Source organism: Mustela lutreola, chromosome 2 (genome assembly GCF_030435805.1).
Source record: "Mustela lutreola isolate mMusLut2 chromosome 2, mMusLut2.pri, whole genome shotgun sequence".
In the NCBI taxonomy this organism is placed as follows: domain Eukaryota; kingdom Metazoa; phylum Chordata; class Mammalia; order Carnivora; family Mustelidae; genus Mustela; species Mustela lutreola.
Window position 1 is genome coordinate 214524544 of NC_081291.1, and position 25494 is coordinate 214550037.

Here is a 25494-nt window from a genome sequence, read left to right on the forward strand (position 1 = left end):
ATACTTTTAAAATCAAAACAAAACAAAATGAATTTTTCCCAACAGAAGTTTGTTTCTAAAACACCTTTTATTGCTCATTGTAAAAAAAAAAAAAAAAACAGATAATAAAGCAAAGTATAAAAAAGGAAAAAACAGAATAGTCCTCTTATCTTCACTGCTAGGGGAAAAGAGTTTAACATTTAGCTGTATATTCATCCAGACCTTTTCTCCATATATGTATACGTAAGTACACATGGATTGACCTTACATGCCGGTTTTTAGTTTTGTTAAAATATTTTTATGTTTTATGTAGGAATCAACATCCTTTTACTAAATGTTTGTATCATACTGATTGATTCAGTGAAAATAATTCAGTGAACCAGTCTTTTATTAATGGACAACTACATTTCTGTTTACTGTCCTAATAACTTTATGGAGAGATTTTCATAGCTAAGTTCTTGTGTAGGGATATGGTAGTTTTCTGAGTAAATTCTTAGAAGTGGCTGTGGGATTGAAGGGATACACATTTGAAACTCATATATCCTGCCATTTGCCCTCCAGAAAGTTTACATTTTTACCAGTAGTGTAGGTGAAGGTTTGAGGAAACAACTGAATGTACTAAGGAAAAAACTTGCCTTGAAAAAAAAGCGATGGCTTGTGTGAGTACCAACACAGTGCCCATGTTGATTCTGCCCCAAATAGAAATGCCCCCTGCATCTTCCCATTCCTCTGTCCCACTGTTCGTCCAGACCTGCTTTGAGAGAGCTCTGACTGACCCTCCTTCTGCTTCTAGAAGAGGCGTTCTATTGTTGGGGTCAGGCTGCTGTCCTCTCCAGCCCACCAGTCACAAGTAGCTGCTCCCTTGGAGTTCTTGGAACTTTGATGGGTTTTGCTTCAGTGTTGTCTGTGTTTAATTTCCTTTTTAATTAGTTTGCCTACATGTGTCTGTCTTCATGTCCGCATCGCAAACTTTTAAAGGGCTGGGATTTTTGCCTTTCACATCCCTGTGTTTGCCCTTTTGGAGGTGGATTTCACTGTGGGCAACCCAGAAGTACCTGGCTGGAAGAGGCCTTTGAGAGGATGGTTTCCAGATTTTAAAAAAATTAGGTAGAGCCTTAAGAAATGGTCAGTGTCCATAACTATAATTGATCCCCCCAACTGGCAGTTTCATCAGGTTCAACCTGTGTTTCTGACACCCACAGAATGTGGTATGCACATTCGGTTTTTTCTCCTTCCTTTTCCAGACATAAGGAGTATGCTTCCTCTTTACAACTGATTTGTGTTGTTAAGATTATTTTAAAAATTGTTCCTTGGTGAAGATTGCTAGGGGGCCTCACAAAGATGATCATGTAAATTAAATACCATATTCATAGGTGCTTTTCACTTGCTCTACATTTTAGCCACTTTTAGGGCTCTGTAACCTTGTTAAATGGTCGTGTGATATGTCTGAACTGTGAATGTAGTTTCTAATTTAAAATTATTTTTAGAATTTGAGGTACTTTATGCAGAGGACATGACAGTTGCTTATAAAAAGAAGTTTTTCAGTGCATTTTACTTTTGTTACTTTCACTATATGGTTGTTGGTCCTCGTCTCGTTTCCCATCCTTCCCCATTTTTGAAAGCCTGTTAAGTCTTTGTTCAGTAGTTAGTCCGTGTTTGTTATAAATTGTCTTGTAAATATGATTCACGGGCAGAGTAGTAGAGCGGTGCAGTTCTACTTTCTAGAAGCATTGTCTATCTTTGACCCTGGAAAAAGCCTATAAAATGTACTATTCTGGTCACTTAACTCCTAAGTTATGCAGTGTATAACAGTACATAATGTGTAGTCATGTTTGAACATGCATTTATGTAGCTTTACTTTTTTTTTTTTTTTTTTTTTTTTTTAGTGTTCTAGATTTGTCCTTACTGAATCTACACTGATTTTTAGAATAGCTTCTGTGCTTAGTAATTTTTAATCCTAATTACCTGGAGTGTTACAACTGTTGATTCAAATTGTGGGGCAAAAACGGGGTTCTCTGAACATAAAAATATTCTGAAAAACAGTTCCCCTGGAACCATTTTCAGGGTTGGCCTTTGCAGATGTTGTGAGGCCGGGCTGACACTTTACACGTTTTAAGATAGATGGTTCGTCCAGGTCTGTTAGTGACAGAACTTCCCTTAAAGCCTGTTCTGCTGTTGAAAGGTGCTCACAGATTTTCTTTTTCCATCGCTGTCAGCATCTCAATACAGAATTTCAAGGAAATTTCTTTTGAGGAGATAAATCCCAGAATTAAGATGCAGCAGAGAACGAGAGAGGCTTTCACATATACATTTTCCCAGGTTTTGACGGTTTTCTGACCTGGCTCCGCCTTCCGTAAATCCTCCGCTCCTGGCAGCTGCACACCGTGTTGTACGTGAGGACGGCGATGGGTCGGTGGGCACTGCCTGCGGGTCGGTGTGCATTCTGCACACTGTGAGGGTGTGCTGGCCTCTGAGGGTGTTGTGGTGAAAGCCGAGTGCATCCGAGGGCCAGGGAGCCTAATTTACAAGAGGATTTTGTTGACAGGCCTCTCTTCTTTAATCTTCATTTAATGAGAGAAAACACTGGCTGTGGACCGGTGGTATTCCTAGTACTCCCTTAACTTCTTTGCTTAAGTAACCTTACTGAAGGGGGATTTTATTTTGCTGCAAGTAGAGATGTCCTTCTTTTTATTTTTCCTGTTTGCTCTCGTCTTTATCATAGAAACTTTGTCCATTAGACTCTCTAGAGGTTTTCAAAATATAGCCTGAGCTGCCTGGCCTTCCAGGGACGCCCGCAGGACACCGTTACAAAAGCGGTAGCGGGTAAAAGAGCTCGTACCTTGATGCGAGTCCAGGCACAGCACCAGGCCTTACTAGTCGTCAGCGTGTTCCTCACTTCTGCGCTTGTAGCTTTTTAAAAACCCATTTTCACTTCGGAATGTCCTGCAGAATCAGGGCTGGTGCCAGAATAGTGCTGGAATTTAATCTTGGCAGGGGCTTTAGAAGTGACCCAGTCCAGCTTCCCACCCAATGCAAAGACTGACTCGGTGGTCCTCCTGTATCCAGTGACGGGGGGAGGCTCGCTGCTTCACACGGCAGCCCATCTCGTTCACGTGGCTGGAATTTTCAGAAATGTGTGGTTTACACACTGTTTCTCTATAGTATTTACCCTTTGGTTCCTGTCTAAATCTTAGGGTCTGATCAGTATATGACATACCTATTTTTTTTTCAGAGTAGCCATGCAAATATATGAAGTTTTGGATTTTCCCTGAGTTGTATTTGCAGCGAATATCAGTAGTTTTAGTAATTCATAATAATAAGACCAAAACTGGTCATTTTGTCCAATGTGAATTTTTTTTTTAAAGATTTTATTTATTTATTTGACAGAGAGAGAGAGAGATCACAAGCAGGCAGAGAGGCAGGCAGAGAGAGAGGGGACATGCTTATGTTCCCCGCTGAGCTGAGAGCCCAATGCGGGGCTCGATCCCAGGACCCTGGGATCATGACCTGAGCCGAAGGCAGAGGCTTTAACCCACTGAGCTACCCAGGCGCCCCTCCAGTGTGATTTTTTTTTAAGTATTGTTTATTGTAAATTTTTTGGACAGTACTTTATCTTAACAGCAGATAATTAGAACTAAGTTTAATATTTATATTTGTATATATACTAGGCCTTGTTATCTAAAATACATGAATATTTAGTTTCACTCCTATTAGATGAATTCTGGATTCTTTTAAACTACAATATTAGTATTAACAGCATTTTGGCACTATATGAAATAAATAGAAACTAGTATTGCCATTTTGCTTGCTTGAATATTGCAGTTACTAAGTGACAATGAGCTACCTTGTATATATGAAAAGCAGCTTCAAATTGTAGTAGAGATTGGAGGAAACTTAGTTAGGGTTCCTCCAGGAAAAAAGAGTAAGCAAGCAGAGGATGGAATCGATACATTCATTTGCTTATTTAACCACCATTTTCTAGTGCCTGCCCCCTGACAACGTGAAGTGCTTTAGACTTTGAGAGTACAGAGGAGTCCATGATGGGCAAAAGTCCTTGCTCTCTTGCAGCTTCTTTCTAGCAATGAAAGGGTATTTACAGGTTGCCACAAGTGCTGTGTAGGAAGAAACAGGAATGACAGACTCCCTGGGGGAGGCAGGGCAGTTGGGGTGAGGAGGATATCAGGATGAGGGGCACAGAAGAAAAGAGAGGGAGACGACTTTCAAACTTTGTATGCTCCTGGGATATTTTGAGAATTACAGTATAAATGTTGTTTGTGTGAAGCTTGTAGAGGCAGAAAATTTGTTGGGAACTGCTGATTTTCACAGGAGAAAACTGAGGCACAGGTTTAAAAATGGATAAATTTTAACAAGTCATGCAAGGTTGTAACTCATTTGTGAATGAGCCGGGACTGGAATCCAGTTTTCCTAGTTCCCATTCACATTCATTCATTGTTTCTTTTCCATAGTTTTTTTCAAGTGAACGTTTTTAGCCCCTCAGTCTGTGCCTTGCCAAAATTGTGTTTCATTGCCATATGGTGGATTGGAGGAAAGTCTTAAGGAGCTGCTTTCAGATGGGTTGGGAGAAGCCTATGAGAAGCACATACAACCTTTCTTAGAATAGTTGGAATGAAATGGTTCAGAGACCTTGTGAATGAGAATTATGGCAGCAAGATCATTTCCTTTCCTGTAGACCATATGTTCTTACAAATCGAACATTGTGCTGGGTTGGATTGAGGAGAACTTTTGGTTTGGTTTGGTTTGGTTTTGAAGCCTAAGAATTTTATTTTAATAGAGCTGTAGGTTTCACTGGATGAGGAAAGGTGCAGTTGGCATCTTGGGTTGGTGAGGAGGTGAGCTTGGTGGTTGGAGTGGTGAATCTGTAGTCACTTCTGTGAGACCCGCGATGTCCGGAACTTCTGGGCTGGTGGTGTTCCCTTAGATTGGTGCCATGTGTGTCCACCTGAGGACCATCCCAGGGGGCATTCTCTGTCTGCATACCTCAGTGGCCCAGGCTCATGGTTTTTATTTGTGATGCATTTTAGGGTTAGTGGATTGAGGCCTTGCCTGTATCCCCCAGTCTACTGCAATGGAGAGCAGAGGTTGGACAGTTAGTAAATAACTTAGTCTTTGCAGGACATACAGTTTCTGATGTAATTTCAGATCTACCTGTGGCACGAAAGCAGCCATGGGCACTATGCCCGTGCATGGGCTGGCTGTGTTCCAATAAAACTTACTTGCACAAACAGGTAATGAGGCAGATGGCTCCGGAGCCCTTGTATGCTAGACCCCTGCTGTAGAATGATGAGGTAAGGTAGGAGGGACGAGTTGAACTCCTCTAATAAAAAAGAAATTTGTTGTTTTGTTGTTGTTAAAGATTTTATTTATCAGAAAGAGAGGGAGAGAGTGTGCATGTACAGGCGCACAAGCAAGGTGGGGGCAGAGGGAGAGAGGGAGAAGCAGACCCCCTGCTGAGCAGAGAGCCCAAGAAGAGCCTCCCAGGACCCTGAGATCATGACCCCAGTCGAAGGCAGACACTTAGACGACTGAGCCACTCCTATGCCTCAACAAGAAATATTTTTGTTCCTCCATCTTTCTTTTAAAACTTTTAGGTTCTGTGAAATTACCATGAAACGAATGTGACCGTTGCCTCAGTCTGCAATTTGACCTTGACATACTAAAGTCAAACAAAATGTATTTTGATATTTCCCTAGAGTTATATTCTTGTTAGGTAGCTTTACCCTGTTTGAGGACAGAAGAAAATTTCTTATTTCAGAAGTTCTTCAGAGGGGTTGCTCCATGTTTCATACTCTAAGCACTTCAGTTGAGATTTAAACAAGACGAGTTATTGAGATACATTCTTTTTTTAGTCAAGCAAAGCTGAAATTAAAATTTACGATTTGGGTAGATAATCAGAAGACCCTAAGCCATCAAAGTTTGGGGTTTTTTGTTGTTGTTGTTGTTGTTGTTTTAAAAAACTTAACCCACATCTTTATTTGGGAAGACTATTTGTCTGCCTAATCATAAGTTAATAGGTGCAGCACCAGGTCAAGAAGTGGCATTGTTAATGAAATGAAATATTACCCTGCTGTTACTAACGGGGCTTCCGCAGAAATGTGGAAATGCCTAACTAATGAAATGTGAGAATTTAGTCTCCCTGTTGATTAGAACTGTATAAAAACACGTTTGTGTACAATTGTGAGGAGAAATTGCCATAGACTTGCTACCTGTTTAGTGTTGATGTGAAGTGATTTGGGCCCCTGTTTTTGTTGTTGGTAGGAAATTTGTTTTATCATAAAGCTGGTTAAATACATAAATATAATTTTTAGTAGGAATCTAAAAAAATTCCTGGTGGGCTGCAGTATGAGATGAAAGTAAAAATTTAATTTCTCAACCTTAAACTAGTACTTTGTGCATTCACAGCATTTTAGCAGAATTTGTCGAATGAAAATGTACAAGAATGGTGGATTTTCTTTGGTTGCCGGAGTGCACACTTAAAATGATTCTCCGTTATTCTTTTCACTTGATGTGAAATGAGCCCCTGGAAGGTAGTCTTAAGTTCACTCCTGTACTTTGTGATAGATCTCTCTACCTGGATCCCTTCAATTATGTCTTTGAGGAGAAGCATCCCTTTTCCTTGACGAGGCGCCCCTCTGGCATCCTCTGCCCGTCCCCCAATTTCTTTCGCGGGTGTTCCTTCCCTTGCACCAGGCTCTTCCGCTTACCAGCTGCCGTGTCCTCTCAGAGTCATGGCATCTCTCTGAGACCCCAACTTCCACATTGGTAAACTGTCTTTGCTCTTTTTTTTTTTTTCCTTTATTTCGGTGAAGATTCAGTATGTCACAGTAACACACTAGCCCGCGCGGGCTCACAGCAGGTGCGCGGTGCATCAGCTCTGCCGTTGTTCTTACTTAAAACCTCTTCCGTTCTATCCCCCTGACTGCTTCGTTCCCCTGTAACTACGAACTTGCTCCCGTTCTCTGCCCCCTCGGACATGCGGCTCACACTTAGCCTCCTGTGGTTTCTCTTGCCCTTTATTGCTGTCACACGACACCACAGAAACTTGCCGTCTGGCTCTTGGCCCCATTCCGTGTGACGGCGCAGCCACCACACCGTGGCCTTTGCTTCCTTGTCATCCTCTACCCTGTCATTCTGGAGTCTGTCACAAGGCGGGCCTGATTTTCCTGGACTGTTGGACTACCTTGTCTGTTTGCTTCTCTGACTTCGGGTTCCCTTGGCAGGCCACATGGTTGTGTTCCCCAAGGGTCTGCTGCTCCCTTCTCCCCCTGCACCCTCCCTCCACGATGTCCCCTACTCCTGGGGCTCCAGGAGCCCTCCCATGCAGATGAGCTGAAATGGGTGATTCTAACCCGCCCTGGTGTTTCGAGCTTAAGGTTTACATCTTGAGAGGTCAGCTTGGAGGAGCTGAGGGCAACTCAGACTCAGCACATCAATCCATCTTTGTATTGTGCCCAGCGAGCGGCCGCAGGTTTCCCTCTAGCTGTTAGTAACAATACCATCCCCAGCCTCCGTATTTTGGGGCTCCTCCTCTGCCACGTCTCTGTCTCGCTCCCCCATTGCCATAGCCGCGTATTCTCAGCTGCATCCTGTAAAGTGTCTTTGCTTTCAGAGTTCTTCTGTATATACGTACGTAAAGAGAGAGATCTGGAAAGAAGTTCACCCGAGTGTTACAAGTCTTTGATCTCTGGGTGGTGGGGGTTTTATACTGTTTGGATTTTGGTGTTTTTAACGGGCATCAGGATTTCCGTGCTGGCGCGCTGGCTTCTCCCTCTCAGCCCTCCTGCGTCCCGATCATCAGCCGGCGGGACTCATCCTAGTTACACTCACACTTTCTTGTCTTTGCTCCTGTACTCAGAGCCTGTTCCGTTGGTTCTTTGCATCTCCCAGTGTCACTTTTCAGGGTTTCTCCCGAATAAGCTTTGCTTTAGTGCATTCATTTTCCCAACCGAATGTGCCGCCTTTCACAAGCTCTCTTTGCGGTGGCTTTTTGTGTTAATTCCTTTATTAGATTGTAAGCTCCAAGAGAGCAGAGAGTGGGTCTTACTCATCCTTTTCCATGTTTGGTTATAATCTCCCTGTTTTTCTTTGGGGACAACCCCTTTTCCCACTGGCTCTGGTTCTGGTGGGATGGCCGCTCAAAGCGTCCTGCCAAGAGGATGGGATGTTCTTCCCCTGGAATTTGGATTTTGAGTCATGGGATACAAGGACTGACAATGATTGGCGTGGATTCATCCTGGCCAAGGTGCTCTGAAGAAGCCATTTCTTAGTTCCTGCTTCCCAGATCCCTGCAGCTGCCCTGGTTCCAGAACTCTCCGAGGCCTGGTTCTTCAGATTTTCCTTCGTATCTGTGAGCTATCTCATATCCTTACACTAAATGTCTCTCTCTTTAAATTTTAAGATAGCTAGACAGTTTCTGTTGCTTTTTTCCCTGCCAATAGAGCTGTTATGATTGGAACTGACCAGACTTAATCATTCTAGTTCATATATTGATTCTGATACGTTTTTTTCTTCTCTTTAAAAATGAAAACAAAAAAACAGCCAGAGACTGCTGCTGCTTTGAAACGTACGCTAGAAGCCCTGATGGACAGAGGGGCGATAGTGAGAAACTTGGAAAATCTGGGTGACCGAGCGCTGCCTTATAAGATTTCCGCCCACAGCCAGCAGCACAGTAGAGGAGGGTAAGTGTCTTTATGAATCTCAACAAATGGCTTTGGTCAGCTGTTAACAATGCTGTTTCGTTCTTGTTGGAAGTGATGATAATTTCTCAGGAGATCTCTGTTGCACCAGGTGGCCTGTGGGTTCGTACTCTAGAGGTGTTGTGATTTAAATGGGTGCCAGTATAGCTGGTCCATAATAAACCATAACCAGAGTACAGAAACAGGTCATGTGAGGAGCAACAGGTGTATAAGCTTTTGATGGTGGGAAACTTTTCTTGTCAACCTATGCACTGTTTCCTCCTGACATTTCTTCAGCTTTGCCTTTACAGTGCCTCAGTGACAATGTGCTGTCCACACACTCGGTGCATCCTTTGTCAATAATGCGGGTTGCAGGTGACAAGCACGAGGTACTGGGAGTAATGCGTTTAATCAGCACCTGACCCGCAGTAGAGAAATGGTTTTATGTATGCCGAACAATAATCACAATTCTCTGTTTCGAAATTTTTTTCTCCCAAAAGTGTATAGCACCTTCCTCAAACATGTCGAAGATTTGACTGTAGCAGTAACGGTCCTGGTAGAAATTCTTTGATACCAGTTTGCTTGTTGAGTTGATCTGAAGCTTCTCTGACTCCTCATGATGTTATTTTTACACACATAATTTCTGGTTTGGAGGAGAAACCTTCTGATACTGTTGAGTTTCCCAGAAGTACTGATAGAGAAGATGGAAATCAGTGCTTAGTGGTGGGAAAGTCCAGGAGCTGAAGACTCCGTTCTCGCACTGGTGCTTGCCAGCTGTGTGGCCTTCACCAAGTCTTCAGCTTCTCCGATTCCTGTTCCCTTGGATGCCGAACTCCGGTGGTCATTCTCCCACCCTTGTCGTGGGGATCCAGTGAGATCATTGCTCCATGTGCTGGAGGGCTGGTGCCGCTCTTGTCCCCGCAGAGCTGGGGGTCTGTGCCGGTGCGGCCGTGGGAGAGGCCTGCGTGCGGGCCCGCCTCACGCTGCGGTTGAGCCTCTGCCACCGTGCGGCGCATACCGCAGACCTCTTCTGATTGCTTCACCTTGCTCTGTGCTAGCGTTCAGCTGCTTGAGAACACCTCTGAAGAGAGCGCCTGCGCCGTTGCTAGGCAACTTGAAATGCACAGTGGCCGTTCCTCTTCCACGACTGGTAGAAAGAGGATGGAGATGGCGTGTGTAACGTGTTTTTTTTTAACTTAACCACAAAAGGGTTTCATTTTAACAGCAAAGCCATGAATCCTTTTGCCTTTTTGTTCAGAGAGGAGCATGTAAAATTTAGCTAAGGATTATTAGCCAGGTTCTTGGTTAGAAAGCACGGAACAGGAGGAGAAGCCCCTTCCCTCATTCATGTGCTTTCAGGGATGTGCACTAGGAGTGCTTTCTTCTGTCCCTTTTCCAAGGAGAATTTGTTGAGGGTTGGTGTGACCAGCATTCCAGAATTTGCACTTCTTGCAAGTGCACTTAGTGCTTAGTGCTGCTGCTGCTGTCTGAGGACCACACTTTGAGAACTGCTGTGTTGACTCATTAGTTGTCAGGCCTCTGTGTACAGTGCTGGGTTGGGTGGTGCTGTTTTTCTTTAGTGGATGGAATAAATTCAGATCCTGGAAGAACCCCCCCCCCCCCCCCCCCCCGCCCAGAACTAAGCCCGAACTGCTGAAACACTTAGCCCCACGTTCTGGATTCCTGACAAGGGGCATGTGCCCCACCAAGGACTCTTGCTGTCACTTTGTTCATTCACATTTAACAATTTTATCTCTGGCCCTTTTACTCTCAGACTCCTCAGCAAAGGAGGAGTAACATTCATAAAGGGTAATATATATGTGTATTGTATATAGACACGGGACCTCCCTCCTAGTTGGGGAGGTTCATGATGTAAGCTTGGTTTTCTGGTATTAATCAGTGTCTGGTATGTATTTGTTTAAGGTAGCATTTTCCAAAGTGTGGTCTCTGAAATACTAGTTAGACAGATACACTCTACCAAAAAATGGGGTATGTGTGTGTGTGTGTGTGTGTGAGAGAGAGAGAGAGAGAGAGAGAGAGCGAGCGCGCGTGAGCGAGCGAGCGTAAGCAATTAGGTGTGGGATCCTTTGGAGAGTCTGATCCCTTCCGGAGATGCGCAGCGTACGTGAGTGTAGTAATGGTGAGAAGCCCTTCAGTAAGTTGCTTTCATTTATCAACTTTGACTGTTACCTTTTATTTTTATAACACTCATTACTGTTCTTCACAGTGACTTTGGATTAAAGAGGAGATGCGAGGCTAATGTATTTTGGAGTTACCGGGGGGTAAAAATTTAAACTTGAGTGGTGTGTCAGATGTCTGTAGTGTGGAGCTTAAGGGTAGTCTGATACTCTCTCCTTACTCTCTCCTGACTTCAGCCAGCCCTCCCCTCACGTCACTCCCTGCAGTGATGTTTGTACCAGGTTTTTTGTGCATTTGGTAAGGTCTGTGTGTCCCTTGCACACAGCCACATCAGGGGTCACAAACATGTATTAAGTGGATTATGTGCCAGGATTCTGTGCTGGGTGCTGGAAAGGCTCAATTTTTCGAAGTGATTAAGAAGAAACAGCAGACTTGTTTGTTGTAAATTTAGCATTCCAAAGTTTTTAACTCTTGGAACATCCCTGGAGACCTGGCATATATCTATAATTTCAGTGAGGCACTGGTTTGAGTCCTGGGGTTGGTATTTGAGAGCCAGTTTTTTTTTTTAGCTAACGAGTGAGCCTAGATGTCCTCCGAGAATGCACATCACCCGTGGTACTGTTGGTATTATGTGTTTGTTGTTCTTACATTTTATGGGAGGAAATGTCTATCCCGGTGGTATTCCTAGGTCTCTGGATGGTTCTTGTGATCCGGTGTGGTTCCTGGTCACAAGTGGTTTTCCGTTGAGTCAGGGACATGCTTGCACATTGCTGACCTAGGCACTGGCCAAAGAGATACCCGGGCTGGGGCCTGGCACAGCAGTGACCACCCGGCCTGGCTGACAGCCCGTCTCTGCCACGTTACTTCCCGTGTTGTTGGGAGATTGCCTCTGTCGTTCTCCATCCTTGCCCGGGTGGGTAGAAAAGTGCATAGGTAGGAGAGATACTGCTGCCTCAGGGTTATGTGGGGGGGGTCTCCCCAGGGGAGGAGGTGTTTATTGCTGTATCAGGTCTCTGACCAGTATATGCCAAAAAATCAAGTACGCGTGTGGTGTTCCACATATTAGTTAAGTTGTGCCCCAGGTGATGTGAATTAGACCAGGAAGGAGTTAACCAGATGTCCCCTTTGCTCTTTGGGCACGTTGGGGTGGTTGGGAGGTTTGGGTCTTCTGGACCAAATTCTAGATGGAGGATTTGGCCTTACTAAAACACCTGTTGTCTCTAGGCAGTATCTGGAAATGATTGGAGCCTGACGCAGGTTGCGGGGAGGCAAGTGGGGGGTGGGTCTTACACATTCTGAGATTCATTCTCAGCTCTGGATTTGCTTTGGTCTCCTGGGGACCCGTTGGTTTTCCCTACTTGGTACCTTCAGATGCTCACCTTTATCAACTCGGAGCAAGGGAGGGTTGGCGTGGAAGATGCTTACTGTAGACCTCAGAGTCTGAAAGGTGACGATGTGACACGTGCAGAGGGGAGCAGTGGTGGGCTAGCTAAAGAGGGACAGGCATTTTCTGAGTCATGGTGTGAGGCGCCGGCTGCCGAAGTGCTCCGGTGTCCGACTTCAGGGCTGCCCTGACTAGCGTAAGGCTCTCTCTCCACTAGATGGGGCTGGGCTGAGACTCAGCGGGCTTTCTGGTAGAGAGACAGCCGTAGTACGCACTGTGGTCCATAGTTCCGTGCTGGGCTTGTGCTTGTTTGGAAAAGGATGCCCCCGACGGGCTTTGGCCGTTCCTAGCAGGTCCGATTTTACTGCGTGGAGATGGAACTTGGTGCAGAAGCCGTGGGTAAAGGAACTCTTTCGTGCTGAAGGAGGTTTTTCTTGCCTGTTTTGCCCCTTTCTCCATTCTCGTCTGTTTTGAAACGTGAATAGGTGCTTATAAGATCTGCTGGCCTACATATAAGATGCCCTTCTATTTACGGGTAAGCAGAACAGTAAAAATAACCGGCTCTGTGGTGAATCATGGAATTTTACTGACTCGCTCCCCAAACGTGTCTGCAGCTTTACTCCAAGAGAGCTTCTGGCACCCACTCTAGAGGGGATTGAGGCTTCTCTGTAGTTTTCCTGTTAGCTGACGTTTCCATGTTCTCGTGCTTTCCTGCCAGCAGTAGGCCCAGGCCAGCCTCCTGACCCCGTTCCTGTGTGCAAAGGTGCTCCACAGCTGGGTTTCAAGGCAGAGCTGCTGTGGCCTTGGCAGGGTTCCTTTTTAGTGGCAGCGTCTCGAGATTTGTAAGCGTTCTCCAGTAGGTTTAGTGGTTTTAAAAATGTATGAGACCCAATAGATATAAAAAGAAATAGGGCTTTTCCAAGCAGACGGTTCCTTGGTTTTAAGGTGAAGAATTCACTGTCTCAGTGAAGTCTGAAGCCAGCAAGGTTTAACTGATACGGTCTGGAAACTGGCATTCAGACGGATCTGTTTCCTCCCCTCCGAAAGGCTGGAAGATGCTGGAAGATGCTTCATGGCGTCAAATCCCTCCCATCCCCCTCCTCCACCCCCCAACCCCCGTGAGCCACTGAGCGCTTCAGTGGAAATTTCCACTTGTCTGCTAGGGGGAAGGGGAGGCTGTGAGTGTGTGACTGTGTCTGAGAGAAACAGAAACAAAGGCTATCACTCAAATTCAGGCAGGCGCTTTTACGCCAAACTTGTAAATAACAGGGTTAAGACAAAAGTGAAATAAAAAACAAATAATGACCTTTAAGTGTAGGAACACTGCACGGAGACACATATCTTCCCTCAACAACCTGGGGCCAGCCAGGGGGGTGGGTGTTGACAGCTTAGGCAGAAGGTGACTGAGGGAGACTGGGCCTGGGACCCCAAAGAGGAGGAGTGAAAGGCCAGGCAGAGCTGCGGCGCCCTCGGCAAGCCCGTGCTGTGCATGCAGCGTTCTTGGCGGCGTCATTTTCCGGGATTGGACCGTCTGTCCTGGGGGGCCATTCTCAGGGTCTTCTTCGATCCCTGGGGTTTCAGTCACGGTGTCGGAGAGACTGGGAGTGTTCAGTGTCTTAAGAAATAAAAAGGAGGGTCAGTTAGCACCTCGAACACCACATGGGCAGGTTCTAGCTGGGAAACCGTTCCCTCCACCTTTAGAACACGAGACTCTGCGCTGGGGGTTGCATCAGTGCATGGAACCTCTGTTTGTACTTTGTCTGCTTGACCCTAGCTGCCATCTCTCTACTTCCAGTTCGGCGGAGTTGGTGTGCGTAAATGTTAAGTGCTTTTCTGTAGGCGAAAGAGAGGCTTGGGTAAAGCTGATTTCTACCTCGTAGATGAAGTGTGATTCTATAATTAGAACCACACATGGGAAACCACACCTTTCAATGTAAACACTGCCGGGCTTTGTGTTTAAGGCAGGGGTGATACTGACATCAGCCTGGGCGGCCCGTTGTGCAGGACCACTTCACAGTGCCACGGAGCAGCTGATCGAATGATCTGATTAGACCGTAGATGGCTAAACGGGGCTTTCCAGAATGATTTGTCCACGCACTGATTTAATTGTTGATTAGAGAATGGAAAACTGTTTGGAGAACTTTTTTCCTTTTTCAGAAAGCCAGCTTTGAGGTATGTCAAGGCACATGCAATTGTAGTCAAAATTCTCAACTATTCTCTAAATTGTGAGGATGGAGGTAAGAAAGAGTCCGCATGTGTTGTGAGTTTAGTCTTGGTTTTGGTTCTGCCTAGCTTGGTTAGGGTAGAAGTAAAGGTGGGTATTTAATTGTGGTTCTTGAATCCTCTTGATCCTCCCCTCTTAGGGCCAGGCTGACGGTGGGGCAGAGGGCTCTCAGATTCCCCTGGACACTGAGACACTCCTCTTTTGCTCCCTTCCCTGAACAGCCGCTCGTGTGGGTTTCAGAATGGCTTCTCCGTGGTAGCCCTCAGGATGTAAAGAGTAGGGGTCAGGGGAATTCAAGGTCATTTTTTTCAACTTAATAGTTGTGGACCTGTGTGGTCACAGGATGGGGATCCTTGCAGGCGTCAGAAACTGCCGAACCCACTACTCTAAACAGATTGTTTCTAGGCTCACTTTCTTCAGATGCCAAAATGGAAAAAGGCAGGGCTGCGCTCTATATGCTGTCAGGTCACCGTCATTCCTCGGGTCATCCTTCTGTAGTTAGAAAAGCCCAGCAGTCGGGAGTCAGATGTCCATTACTGTCATTTCCAGAGCCTCCTACAGGACTGGGGGACTTGTATAAATAGTGGGACCCTGGTCTGACAGCACAGTAGGCCTGTGACCACTCTCTCCAGTGGGACTAAATGTTTTGGGAGGTCAGGGCCATACATACCTCCTTTTTAGCCTCTTTTTGAAGTCTGCCTGTAATAGGTGTTCACGGGCCAGTTAAGTTTGTCTGCTTACCTGAAAACAAAATATACACATATATAAATGTATATATATTGGCAACGCCCAGTTTTCTGTATGGGAAAGCCATCATGGGCTGTTGACCTGTGTGCTTGGGCCACTAAGCCAGGCGGAGATTGAGTTTGTCCTCGATTTCTGCTTGGCTCCCCCGTGGTGGGGACAGACCACTTCATGCTCTGGATGGGGCTTAGCTGGAGGCTAAGAGCTTCAGCTTTCAACCAGGAGTGGTGAATACAGTAAGATCTGCCCATCTCTGAAGCTACTTGCCCTCTTCTCTATTTTGCTGGTGGTTCATTTTTGTGGAAATTTCCACAGTATAAAAAGGAGCATGGGAGTAGAAGCAGTTTTTGCCCACACGAGCCCTAGGCACAGATCAGCGGGGTGATAAGCATGAAATGACTGTCACTGCTGTAGTTGTGGGCACAAACCCATCTGCATTTTGGCCTTGCTCTTGTTTAGGTTTGGTTGCTAGCGGGAGTATCATGCCTGGGGGAGGGAAGGCACACTGCGTAGAAGGTAAAGGCCGGAAACATTTTTGTAGTAACAGGGATCTTCTAGAAGCCCAGTTATAGCCTAATCTTAGGATGTTTAGGCCTTTTTCTGGGTAGGATTTCTTATCCTTGAGAAGCCTCTAGAGGCTGCAGGTACCAAGAGATGTGATTGAAAGAGTGGGGAACTGTCGGGTCTGCTTTTTATCCTGTGTCCTGGAGCAGATCTGTTCCCCCGTTCCCTTCTAAGCACAGTCGAGTTGGACCGCATTGTCTCTGGTCCTCTCTGCCACTAATATTCTGCGATTCTGTAACCCACTGGTCCCAAAGCTGTGTGTGGCTACTTTCCTGGAGTGAAAAGACCTGCTTTGTTAGAATCCAGGCTGCTGCCACTTAGTAGCTGAGTGACCTTGAGCTAATGACTTAATCGTTATAAAACTCAAAGGAGGCCATGTGTGGGAGGACCACTTTAAAAACTACTAGAGCAGTAGTGTTGCTAGGAGAGGGCTCCTGGACCGAAACCGCATGCAGCACCATTTCCTCCTCTTCCATTTTCTGAATTGCCACACGGAGTGGAGCATCTACTTCCTGTTCGTCGTCTTCCTCAGAAGCTGTTTAAAAGATGTGAAAGCACTCTGAAAACTAGAAAACTCTCTCTATGTAAGACACTTTCCTTTTAATTCCTGAAATAAGAAGTTTCTTCTTTTTTTTCTTTAAGATTTTTAATTATTTATTTATTTGACAGACAGAGATCACAAGTAGGCAGAGAGAGAGAGAGAGAAGCAGGCTCCCCGCCGAGCAGCGAGCCCGAAATGGGACTCAATCCCAGGACCCTGGGATCATGACCTGAGCCTAAGGCAGAGGCTTAATCCACTGAGCCACCCAGGCGCCCCAGAAATAAGAGGTTTCTGATAGTAGCTGGCCTCCAGCTTCCATCCTTGGATAGTCTTATCCTTATCACGAAATGGTATCCAAAAGCTTTGGGGGTCTTTCTTAGGATGACTTGGTGAGTGCTCGTGTGTGGACATTGTTGTTCAGGAAGACTGCGTGAGACTTGATTTGTGGGCAGTCGAGTGGTGGTTGGCAACTGCACACCCACTCTTTCTCTTAAAAACATGTTTAGACATTGACGCTAGCCCACAAAAATGCCTCTGGTACAGTTGAATGGAAAATGGGAGAAAACAATGATTGCTGAACCCCAGGTAGGGTATCAAATAACTTGAAGACTTGACTGCTGGGGCAGACTTCACTGGAGAGCAGGAGCCCCCTGCGGACTTTCTGGAAGGAGGCGGGTACTTCCCAGGACTGGCAGTGGTGATTGCCCGGGTTATTGAGTGTCCAGGGCATGTCAGGCCCTTGCTAAGCACTTGCCTGCATATTACCCTGTTGTAACACGTGGCATTTCACCAGTGCACTGCCTCAGACCGTTGGTGCTGGGCTTTAGTGTAATAAAAGAGGAAGAGTATTTTAGGGAACCTAGACAAAGGGCATGGGAAGAGGAAGGAGCTATAGAGTCAGCTATGGTGGGAATGTTGGTGAACAGGGGTGGAGGTCATAACTTGTCGGTGGTAGTTTGGAGGGACGCTTTGATGAATACGAAATGAAAGAACAAATGAATAAAATCGAAGAAAGAAATGCCGGGGCTGTGCTGAGTGCGAGAGTTCCCTGCCCTGGCCACCAGGCGGCCATAGTTACTGCAGGCTGGCCGGTAGATGGGGGGCTGCGGACTGGCAAAGAGAAATTTAAGATTGATCACACTGACTTTTTAGGTTCTTTTGCAGAGCCTTACTAAAGGTAAGTAATCAGTAATTAAATGTTGAACAAATGAGCAGTTCTTAAGTTGGGTGATTGCGAACCTAGTCCCTTTCATATGGAGTAGAAATAAACAAGTGGAATTGTGTTTTGGAAAATTTGGCCATTTGGTGTATAATTTTCAGAGTAAGCCCAAATGGTAATCTCATCAGTGAGCAAACGTTACGAGTTACTTCCTCAAGAAGTTTGCCTGATGGTGGGGAAGAGTTCATACCATTTTTTTAAAAAAAGATTTTATTTATTTGAGAGAGAGAGTGAGAAGGAGCAGGGGGAGGGGCAGAGGCAGAGGGAGAAGCAGACTCCCCACTGAGGAGGGAGCCCAGCATGGGGCTCGATTCCGGGTCTCTGGGACCTAAGCCGAAGACAATTGCTTAGCCAGCTGAGACACCTAGGCACCCCTACACTATTTTGAAAATAAGATTAATTTATTTATTTTAGAGAGAGTGTGGGCAGAGAAGGGGCAGAAGGCTGAGGGAGAGAGAGAGTCCTCATGCAGACTCCCCTTGTTCCCACGACCCTGAGATCATGACCTGAGCTCAAACCGAGAGTTGGATGCTTAACCGACTGAGCCACCCAGGCACCCCAGTTTATGCTATTTTTATTTATTTTCTTGAGAAAATCTGGGAGTCTTTGTTATCTGTGGTTGCTTTCTCACCACCATTACCCAAATCAAATCATTCACCAAGTCCTGCCCATTCAGCTTTTTATGCACCATTATTAAATCAACAGCTTTGATTTATATAGATATAATTAACGATACAATAAACTGCACATGAAGCGTATACTTTAATAAGGCTTGACACACACATACATATCACTGTGAAGTCACCACAATCAAGATAATAAATAATTTGGTCACCCTGTAATTTCCGTCCTGTGTCCTGTGACGATTCCCTCCACTTGTTCCCGTCTCTAACTACCAGAGGTCTGCTTGCTTTCCTTGTTAGATTAGTTTATATTTCATAAAATCTTACTGAAATAAAATCAGATAGCATGTGCCCTTTTTTATACCGGTTTCTTTGCACCAGCAAAAGTATTAGGAGATTCATTTGTATCGGTAGCTTATTCCTTTTTATGGCTGAGTAGTATGCCGTTGTATGGACATAGCACAGTTTATCAGTTGACATGTTTGGTTTCTTTTAAAGACTTTATTTATTTATTTGACAGACAGAGATCACAGGTAGGCAGAGAGGCAGGCAGAGAGAGTGGGGAAAGCAGGCTCCCTGCTGAGCAAAGAGCCTGATTTGGGACTAGATCCCAGGACCCTGAGATTATGACATGAGCCAAAGGGAGAGCCTTAACCCACTGAAACTCCCAGGTGACCCCAGTTGACGTGTTGATGAATATATGTGTCATTTCCAGTTTGGGGTTGTAAGTAGAGCCATAGTGAACATTCACATACAAGTTGTTGTGGGGACTAATGCTTTAATTTTCTTGGATGAATACCTAGGAGTAGAAGGGCTTGATCACAACAGCAAGTGTATGAACTTTTAAGAAAATACTGAAACAATTGTATCATTCTGCATTCCCACTAGCAGCCTATGAGAATGCCAGTTGCTCTGTATCCTCACTAACACTTGGTAAGGTCAGTCTTTTTTTTATTTTAGCTGTTCTAGTAGGTATCTCCTTGTGGTTTTAATTTGAGTGTCTCTAATGTATTAAGCATCTTTGGCAGTGTCTCTAATGTATTAATATATCTTTGGTGAAATGCCTGTTCAAATTTTATGCGCATTTTTTAAAAATTGGGGATTTTTAAAGTAAATTTTTAGTTTTTTATATTCTAGAAACAAGTCCTTTATCGGGCATGTGATTTGCAAATCCCAGTCTGTGGCTTGTCTTTTTATTATCTTAATAATATCTTTCAGAGAACAGTGTTTAGTTTTGATGAAGTCTAGTTTATTGAATTTTTGTTTATGGATTTTGCTTTTAGTGCTGCCTAAAGTTTCTTTGCTTAACTGAAGGTCATAAAAGTTTTCTCCTGTGTTTTTTTTCTAGTTTTACAGCTTTATATTTTATATTTAGACCCGTGTTAAAGTTTGAGTCAATTTTTGTATATGATACAAGTATGGATCAAAGTTCATTTTTTTTGCATACAGATATGGAATTATTCAGCACCATTTGTTGAAAAGACTGCCCTCTTTCTCTTTGAGTTGCCCTTACGCCTTTGTCAAAAATCAGTTGTGCATGTATGTATTTTGTGCATATATGTATGGATCTATTTCTGGACTCTGTTCTGTTGAGCTGTTTGTGTATCTTTATACAAATACCATACTGCCTTGATTACCATAACTTTCCTTATAAAGTCTTAAAATCAGGTAGTGTTAATCCTTCAAATTTATTCTTGATATCAAAGTTGTTTTTGGTTGTTGTAGGTCCTTTGAATTTCCCTGTGTAGCTTAGAATCAGTTCATCAATTTCTAACAAAAATGTCTTAGGATTTTGATTGGGATCCCTGGGAATTTATAGATCAATTTTGGAGAACTGGCATCTAAATAAATTTGAATCTTCCTACCCATGAACAAGGTGTATCTCCATTTATGTCATTTTTCTTTAATTTCTTTTAGTAATGTTTTATGGTTTGTAGTGTACAGGTCTTGCACACCTTTTGTCAGATTTATCCTTAAGTATTTCATATTTAATTTCAAGGTGTGATTATTTGTTGCTAGTATGTAGGAAATGCAGTTGATTTGTGTAGACTGCAACCTTGCTAACTCACATATTATTTCTAGGATCTTTTTTGTAAATTTCTTAGGCTCTTCTATATACACAGTCATTTCATTTGTAAATACAGATAATTTTAGCTACTTCCTTATCAATCTGGATGCCTTTACTTTTTACTTGCCTTATTGCACTGGCAAAAGCCTCCAGTAAAATGTGGACTAGAAATGATGAGAGTAGACACCGTTGTTTATTCTCAGTCTTGGAAAAGCATTAGGACTTTGACCAGTTGGTATGATGTTAGTTACATGTTTTGCGAAGATATCCTTTGTAACAAAAGGTTGAAGAAGTTCCCCTGTATCCCTACTTTGCTGAGAGTTTATCAGGAATTGGATGTGGAATTTTGTTAAAGTTTTGGTTTTTTGTTTTTTTTTTTTTTTGGCTTCTATTGGAATGATCACATGATAGAGTTTTTCTTTTCTTTGTATTATGTTCTGTTAGCCAGCATATAGTACGTCATTAGTTTCTGATGTAATGTTCAGTGATTCATTAGTTGTGTATAACACCCAGTGCTCATCATAATATGTGCCCTCCTTAATACCCATATTAAGGTTTTTCTTCTTTAGTTTGTTAATATGGTGATTTACATGGATTGATTTCAGGTGTTAAACCAGTCTTGTTTTCTATGATAAACTCTGCTTGACCATGATGTATTATTCTTTGCATATATTTCAGTAGTCCGTTTGCTAATTTCTTTTTTTTTCCATTTATGTTTGTGAGAGCTATTGATCAGATCTTTTCTTTTCTTGTAATGTCTTTGTCTGATTTTGGCATCAGGGTAATGCAGGCCTCATAGAACAAATTGGGAAGTGTTGTCCTGTTTTCTGGACCAATTTATATAAAAATTGGTGTGTTTTTCCTCAAACGTTTGGCAGAATTCACTGGTGAAGCCATTTAGGGCTTTGGTTTTCTTTATGGAAAGTTTGTTGTTGTTGTTGTTGTTTTTTCTTTTAAAGATTTTATTTATTTATTTGACAGAGAGAGAGAGCACAAGTAGAGCAGCAGGCAAAGAGAGGGGGGGAAGCAGGCTCCCTGCTGAGCAGAGAGCCCAATGATTCCATGATGCTGTGGGACTCGATCCCAGGACTCTGGGATCATGACCAAAGGCAGAGACTTAACCCACTGAGCCACCCAGGCGTCTCTGTGGAAAGGAGCAGCTGCCTTCGGCTCAGGTCATGATCCCAGGGTCCTGGGATCGAGTCCTACATCGGGCTCCTTGCTCGGCAGGGAGCCTGCTTCTCCCTCTGCCTCTGCCTGCCTCTTTGTCTGCCTGTGCTCGCTCGCTCTCTCTCCCTCTGTCTCTGACAAATAAATAAAATCTTTTAAAAAAATAAAATAAAAAATAAAAAAATAATTACACATTTGATTTCTTTAATAGATACAGGGCTATTCAAGTCACCTACTTTTTGGAAGAAGTTTTGGTAGTTTACATTTTTCAAGGAATTTAAGTTGTCAAATTTACTGCAAAATTTGTTTATAATAGTCTTTTCCATTCTTTTATTATCTGTAAAATTTGTATCCATTTCACCTCTGTCTTTCCTGAATATTAATAATTTGTCTCTTACCCTTTTCTACTGATTGGTCTGACTAGAGGTGGATCAGTTTTACTGGTTTTAGTGAACTAGTGTTTGGTTTCATTGATGGTCTCTATTTGTTTTTCTGTTTTCCGCTTCAGAGATTTCTGCTCTGATCTTCATTCCCCCCCCCCCCCCCCCGCCTTGGTCTTATTTGTGTTTGTGATTTGTTCTTTTTTTTTTTAAGATTTTATTTATTTATGTGACAGAGACAGCAAGAAAGGGAACATGGGTGGGGGGAGTGGGAGAGGGAGAAGCAGGCTTCCCACTGAGCAGGGAGCCTGATGCAGGGCTCTGGGCTCAGATCCCAGGACCTTGGGATCATGACCTCAGCTGAAGGCAGAGGCTTAAGGACTGAGCCCCCAGGGGCTCTGTTCTTTCTTGTAGTTTCTGAAGGTGGAAGTTTTGAGGCTTTTCCTTTCTTACATAGGTGTTTAGTGCTATAAATTTCCTGCTTTAGTGGCATTCCCCAAACTTTGATTTGTTGTTTTCGTTTTCATTCAGTTGACGTTCCCTTTTGATTTGTTTTCTTTGACCCGTAGGCTGTTTAGATTTATGTGTAGTTTCCGAGTATTTGGGGATTTCCCCAAGTGTCTTCTGTGAGATTCGAATCCCTTTTGATTTATGGAGACTCATTTTGTGGCCCAGATTATGGTTGACTTTGGTAACTGTTCTGTTTGCCACAGTGAACAGTGCGCCTCCTGCTCTCCTTGTTTGGAGGGTTTTATAAATGTGAGATCTGGTTGGTGGATGGTGCTGCCCACTTTTTCGATATCCTGGCTGATTTTCGGTATACTGCTTTTATCGATTACTGAGAAATATTAAGTCTCCAACCATAATTATGGACTTGTTTATTTCTCTTTTCAGTTCTGTTTGTTTTTACTTCCTGTATGATGAAGCTCTGTTGTCCGCTATTTGCACGTTTAGGGTTGTTGTGTCTTGGTGAGCTGATCATTAAATATTATGTTTTTATCCCTGGTAATTTTCTTTGATCTGCAATCTGCATTGATATTACTGTAGCCACTCGAGCTTTCTTTGGATTAGTGTTTTTGTACGGTGTATGGTTCTCTGTCCTTTCAGTTGTAATAATTGTTTACTTGAATAACTTTCCCACTAGGCTCAGCTAAGGGTGAATGTTCACCTGGGAAGTGGTTTTTATATGTTTTGAACTCTCTTTGTTACGGAATTATACAAAATGTCATCCCATTTCTCCTAAGTCCCTTGTCAAATCTGTCCATTTTCACTTTGGTCTCTTCTGCTTTCTGTGAGAATCCCACCTTCCATGCTAACAGTACCCCTGTCGGGGTTTACTGGGGACCTGGTGTGTGTTAGCCTCTGTTCAGGGTGCAGGCATGGAGCAGCAGAGTCCGTCCTAGGGCAGTTACGTGTTAGTGGATGAGACAGCCAGTGAACAGCTGTGTCCTGCAGCCTGGTGCTGAGCGCCGTGGGACGCAGTGAGGCACTGAGTCGGGCGGAGGGAGTAAGGCGGCTGGACGGGCAGGCCAGGGGGGCTGCTTCAGGAGATGTGATCAGAGAGGACCTCTCTGACAAAGGGCCGTTCGGACACAGACGTGATGGAAGTGAGGCCTGAGCTCTGTGGAACTCGGGCGAAGAACATTTCCGGCAGAAGGAACAGTGAGTGCAAAGACCTAGGAAGGGAACATGCTTGGGGAGGAGAGTGTGGCTAGAGCAAAGTACGTGATGTCAGAGGTCCCCGCAGCCAGCTGGAACGTTGCAGAATTCTGAACTACAGCACCGAAAACTGCCCTTTCGCAGCCCTGTGGTTCGAGCCCAACAGTGCAAGGGAGGCTTCGACTTTAGAATTGAGAGGCGGGCGCGGCCAGGGAGGAAGGCTGTTTCTTCCTTTCTGACACCATCCAACCGAGCCGATGAAGTTGTCCATGTGGTGAGAACGGTGGGCTGGATGAGACGGCCTTCTAGATCAGTCTGCTGCGTACGAGTGGAGGAATGCTCGGTTCTTCGCCTTACCCAGGATTCCCGTGACTTTGCTTCTGTTGTCAGCTCTCGAACGTGCAGGACAGTCTTAGACCAATCCCAGGCCTTTCAGAACCTTTTCCCTTGTTTGTGAAATGTGGCTGTTGGTAGGTTCTGTGCCTCTCAGGTGCATTAAGTTACTTGCAAAATCCTTTAGGAAACGAGAAGACTAACCTAATGTTTTCTCAAAAATGGTTTGAGAAATTCAGCCTGGTCGGCTGGAGCACTCTTGTTCCTTAGACACATAACCTTACTGTCCCTTCTGTTCTCCGCACTCTAATGTCACACACTTCCAGGTACCGTGGAGTTCGTTCGGATTCAGATTCTCCCAGGATTGGAAGGGGACCGGCCATAGGGAAGAGGGAAGCTGGGCAAGCACTCTGGTCAGCCGGTCAGCTGGTCGTTTCTGTTTCGACGGGGGCATGCATGTGTTTGCACGGAGCTGATTTTATCTGGCGAGCAGTAGAGGACAAGCACTGACCCAGCAGCGGGGGTGTTGCACTGCAGCGCGCAGGAACTCACAGGCCTCTGTTTTGTTGCAGGTATTTCTTGGTGGACTTTTACGCACCAGCCACAGCTGTCCAGAGCATAATGGAACATTTGTCCCGAGACATTGATGTGATTAGACCGAATGTTGTAAAACACCCTCTGACCCAGGAAGTGAAAGAGTGTGAGGGGATTGTCCCTGTCCCACTTGAAGAAAAACTGTATTCCACAAAGAAGAGGAAGTGAGAAGATTTACCACATTTTAGCTTTGTATTTAATTCTCTCACTTTTGAGTGCCATGGATTAAAAATTTACAAACTTGATGCTTATCTGAGTGTCATGGGTGCCAGTTGATTTTTCCAAGGAATTTCTAGCTCTCGAACGCCCTTGCAGTGTGAAGTTGGGGGAATGGCTTGCTTAGAGCCACTTTGTCATCTGAGGTGCAGGACACTATTCTTGATTTACTTTCGTTAAGTGTAATTTCTTTATCGAGGAGGGCTTTGCCCTCTCACAATGCTGCCACCATTTTGCAGAGCAAAGCTTATAAAAACGGCCTCAGATTTCAAGCTAGTCCGTTCAGACTGTATAACCCTACAGAATAAAAATTTAAGACCACTGCATTATATGAGTAACTTTTGACCAGAATAATAAACATAATTTCAAAAAAACCTCAGGGAGGTGCTTTGTGTCTTCACCTACCCCAGCAGCAAACTGCTCGTGGACCTGCAGCTCGTGTCCACCCCACAAGCTAACCGTGGGCACCCAGCCCAGATGTAGAGACCAGGGAGAAGTCTGGTGGCGGGGGTGGGGGGCAGGGACATGTCTCTCTCCCAACTATGAGGCCTTTTGTAAGAGCAGTAACTTTCTCTTGCATCTCACAGTTAACTTGTCACGGGTGGATGGTGGTCCCTGTAGAGGGACACAGATGTTCCGTGGCCAGAGCACTGGAGCCACTTCCTCTCATTCTCCTGCCCCAGCACCTGCCTCCTCTCCTGTCCCTCTGCCCCAGTGGGCTTCTTTGAGAAAGTAGCCACCTTTGATTCCTGCTCTTACTTCCCCCACCCCCTGCCCCTGCCCTGACGGGTTGGAAGCCAGTTCTGCTGGTGCCAGAACCTGTGGCCACAGGCAGCCTGAGCTCTTAAATAGGGAAACTTACAAGAAGGTACATCTCCTTTTTTTGTTTTTTTGTTTTTTTTTATTAGATACTTATGGACGTACTTTTTAAAAACATGTCCTGGAAGTAAAAAGACAAGTTTTG

At 44.5% G+C, this 25494-nt stretch overlaps 1 protein-coding gene across 1 annotated transcript in view; it reads left to right on the forward strand.

Annotated features, from left to right (window-relative positions):
• The window catches only part of MRPS6 (mitochondrial ribosomal protein S6), a 66908-nt gene extending 42343 nt beyond the window's left edge, over window positions 1–24565 (forward strand). The window contains 2 exon segments of the mRNA XM_059165107.1: window positions 8536–8675; window positions 24293–24565. Coding sequence (XP_059021090.1) covers window positions 8536–8675; window positions 24293–24482 — 330 coding nt within the window. The 3' untranslated portion in view covers window positions 24483–24565.
• Window positions 24566–25494: the final 929 nt, after the last annotated feature.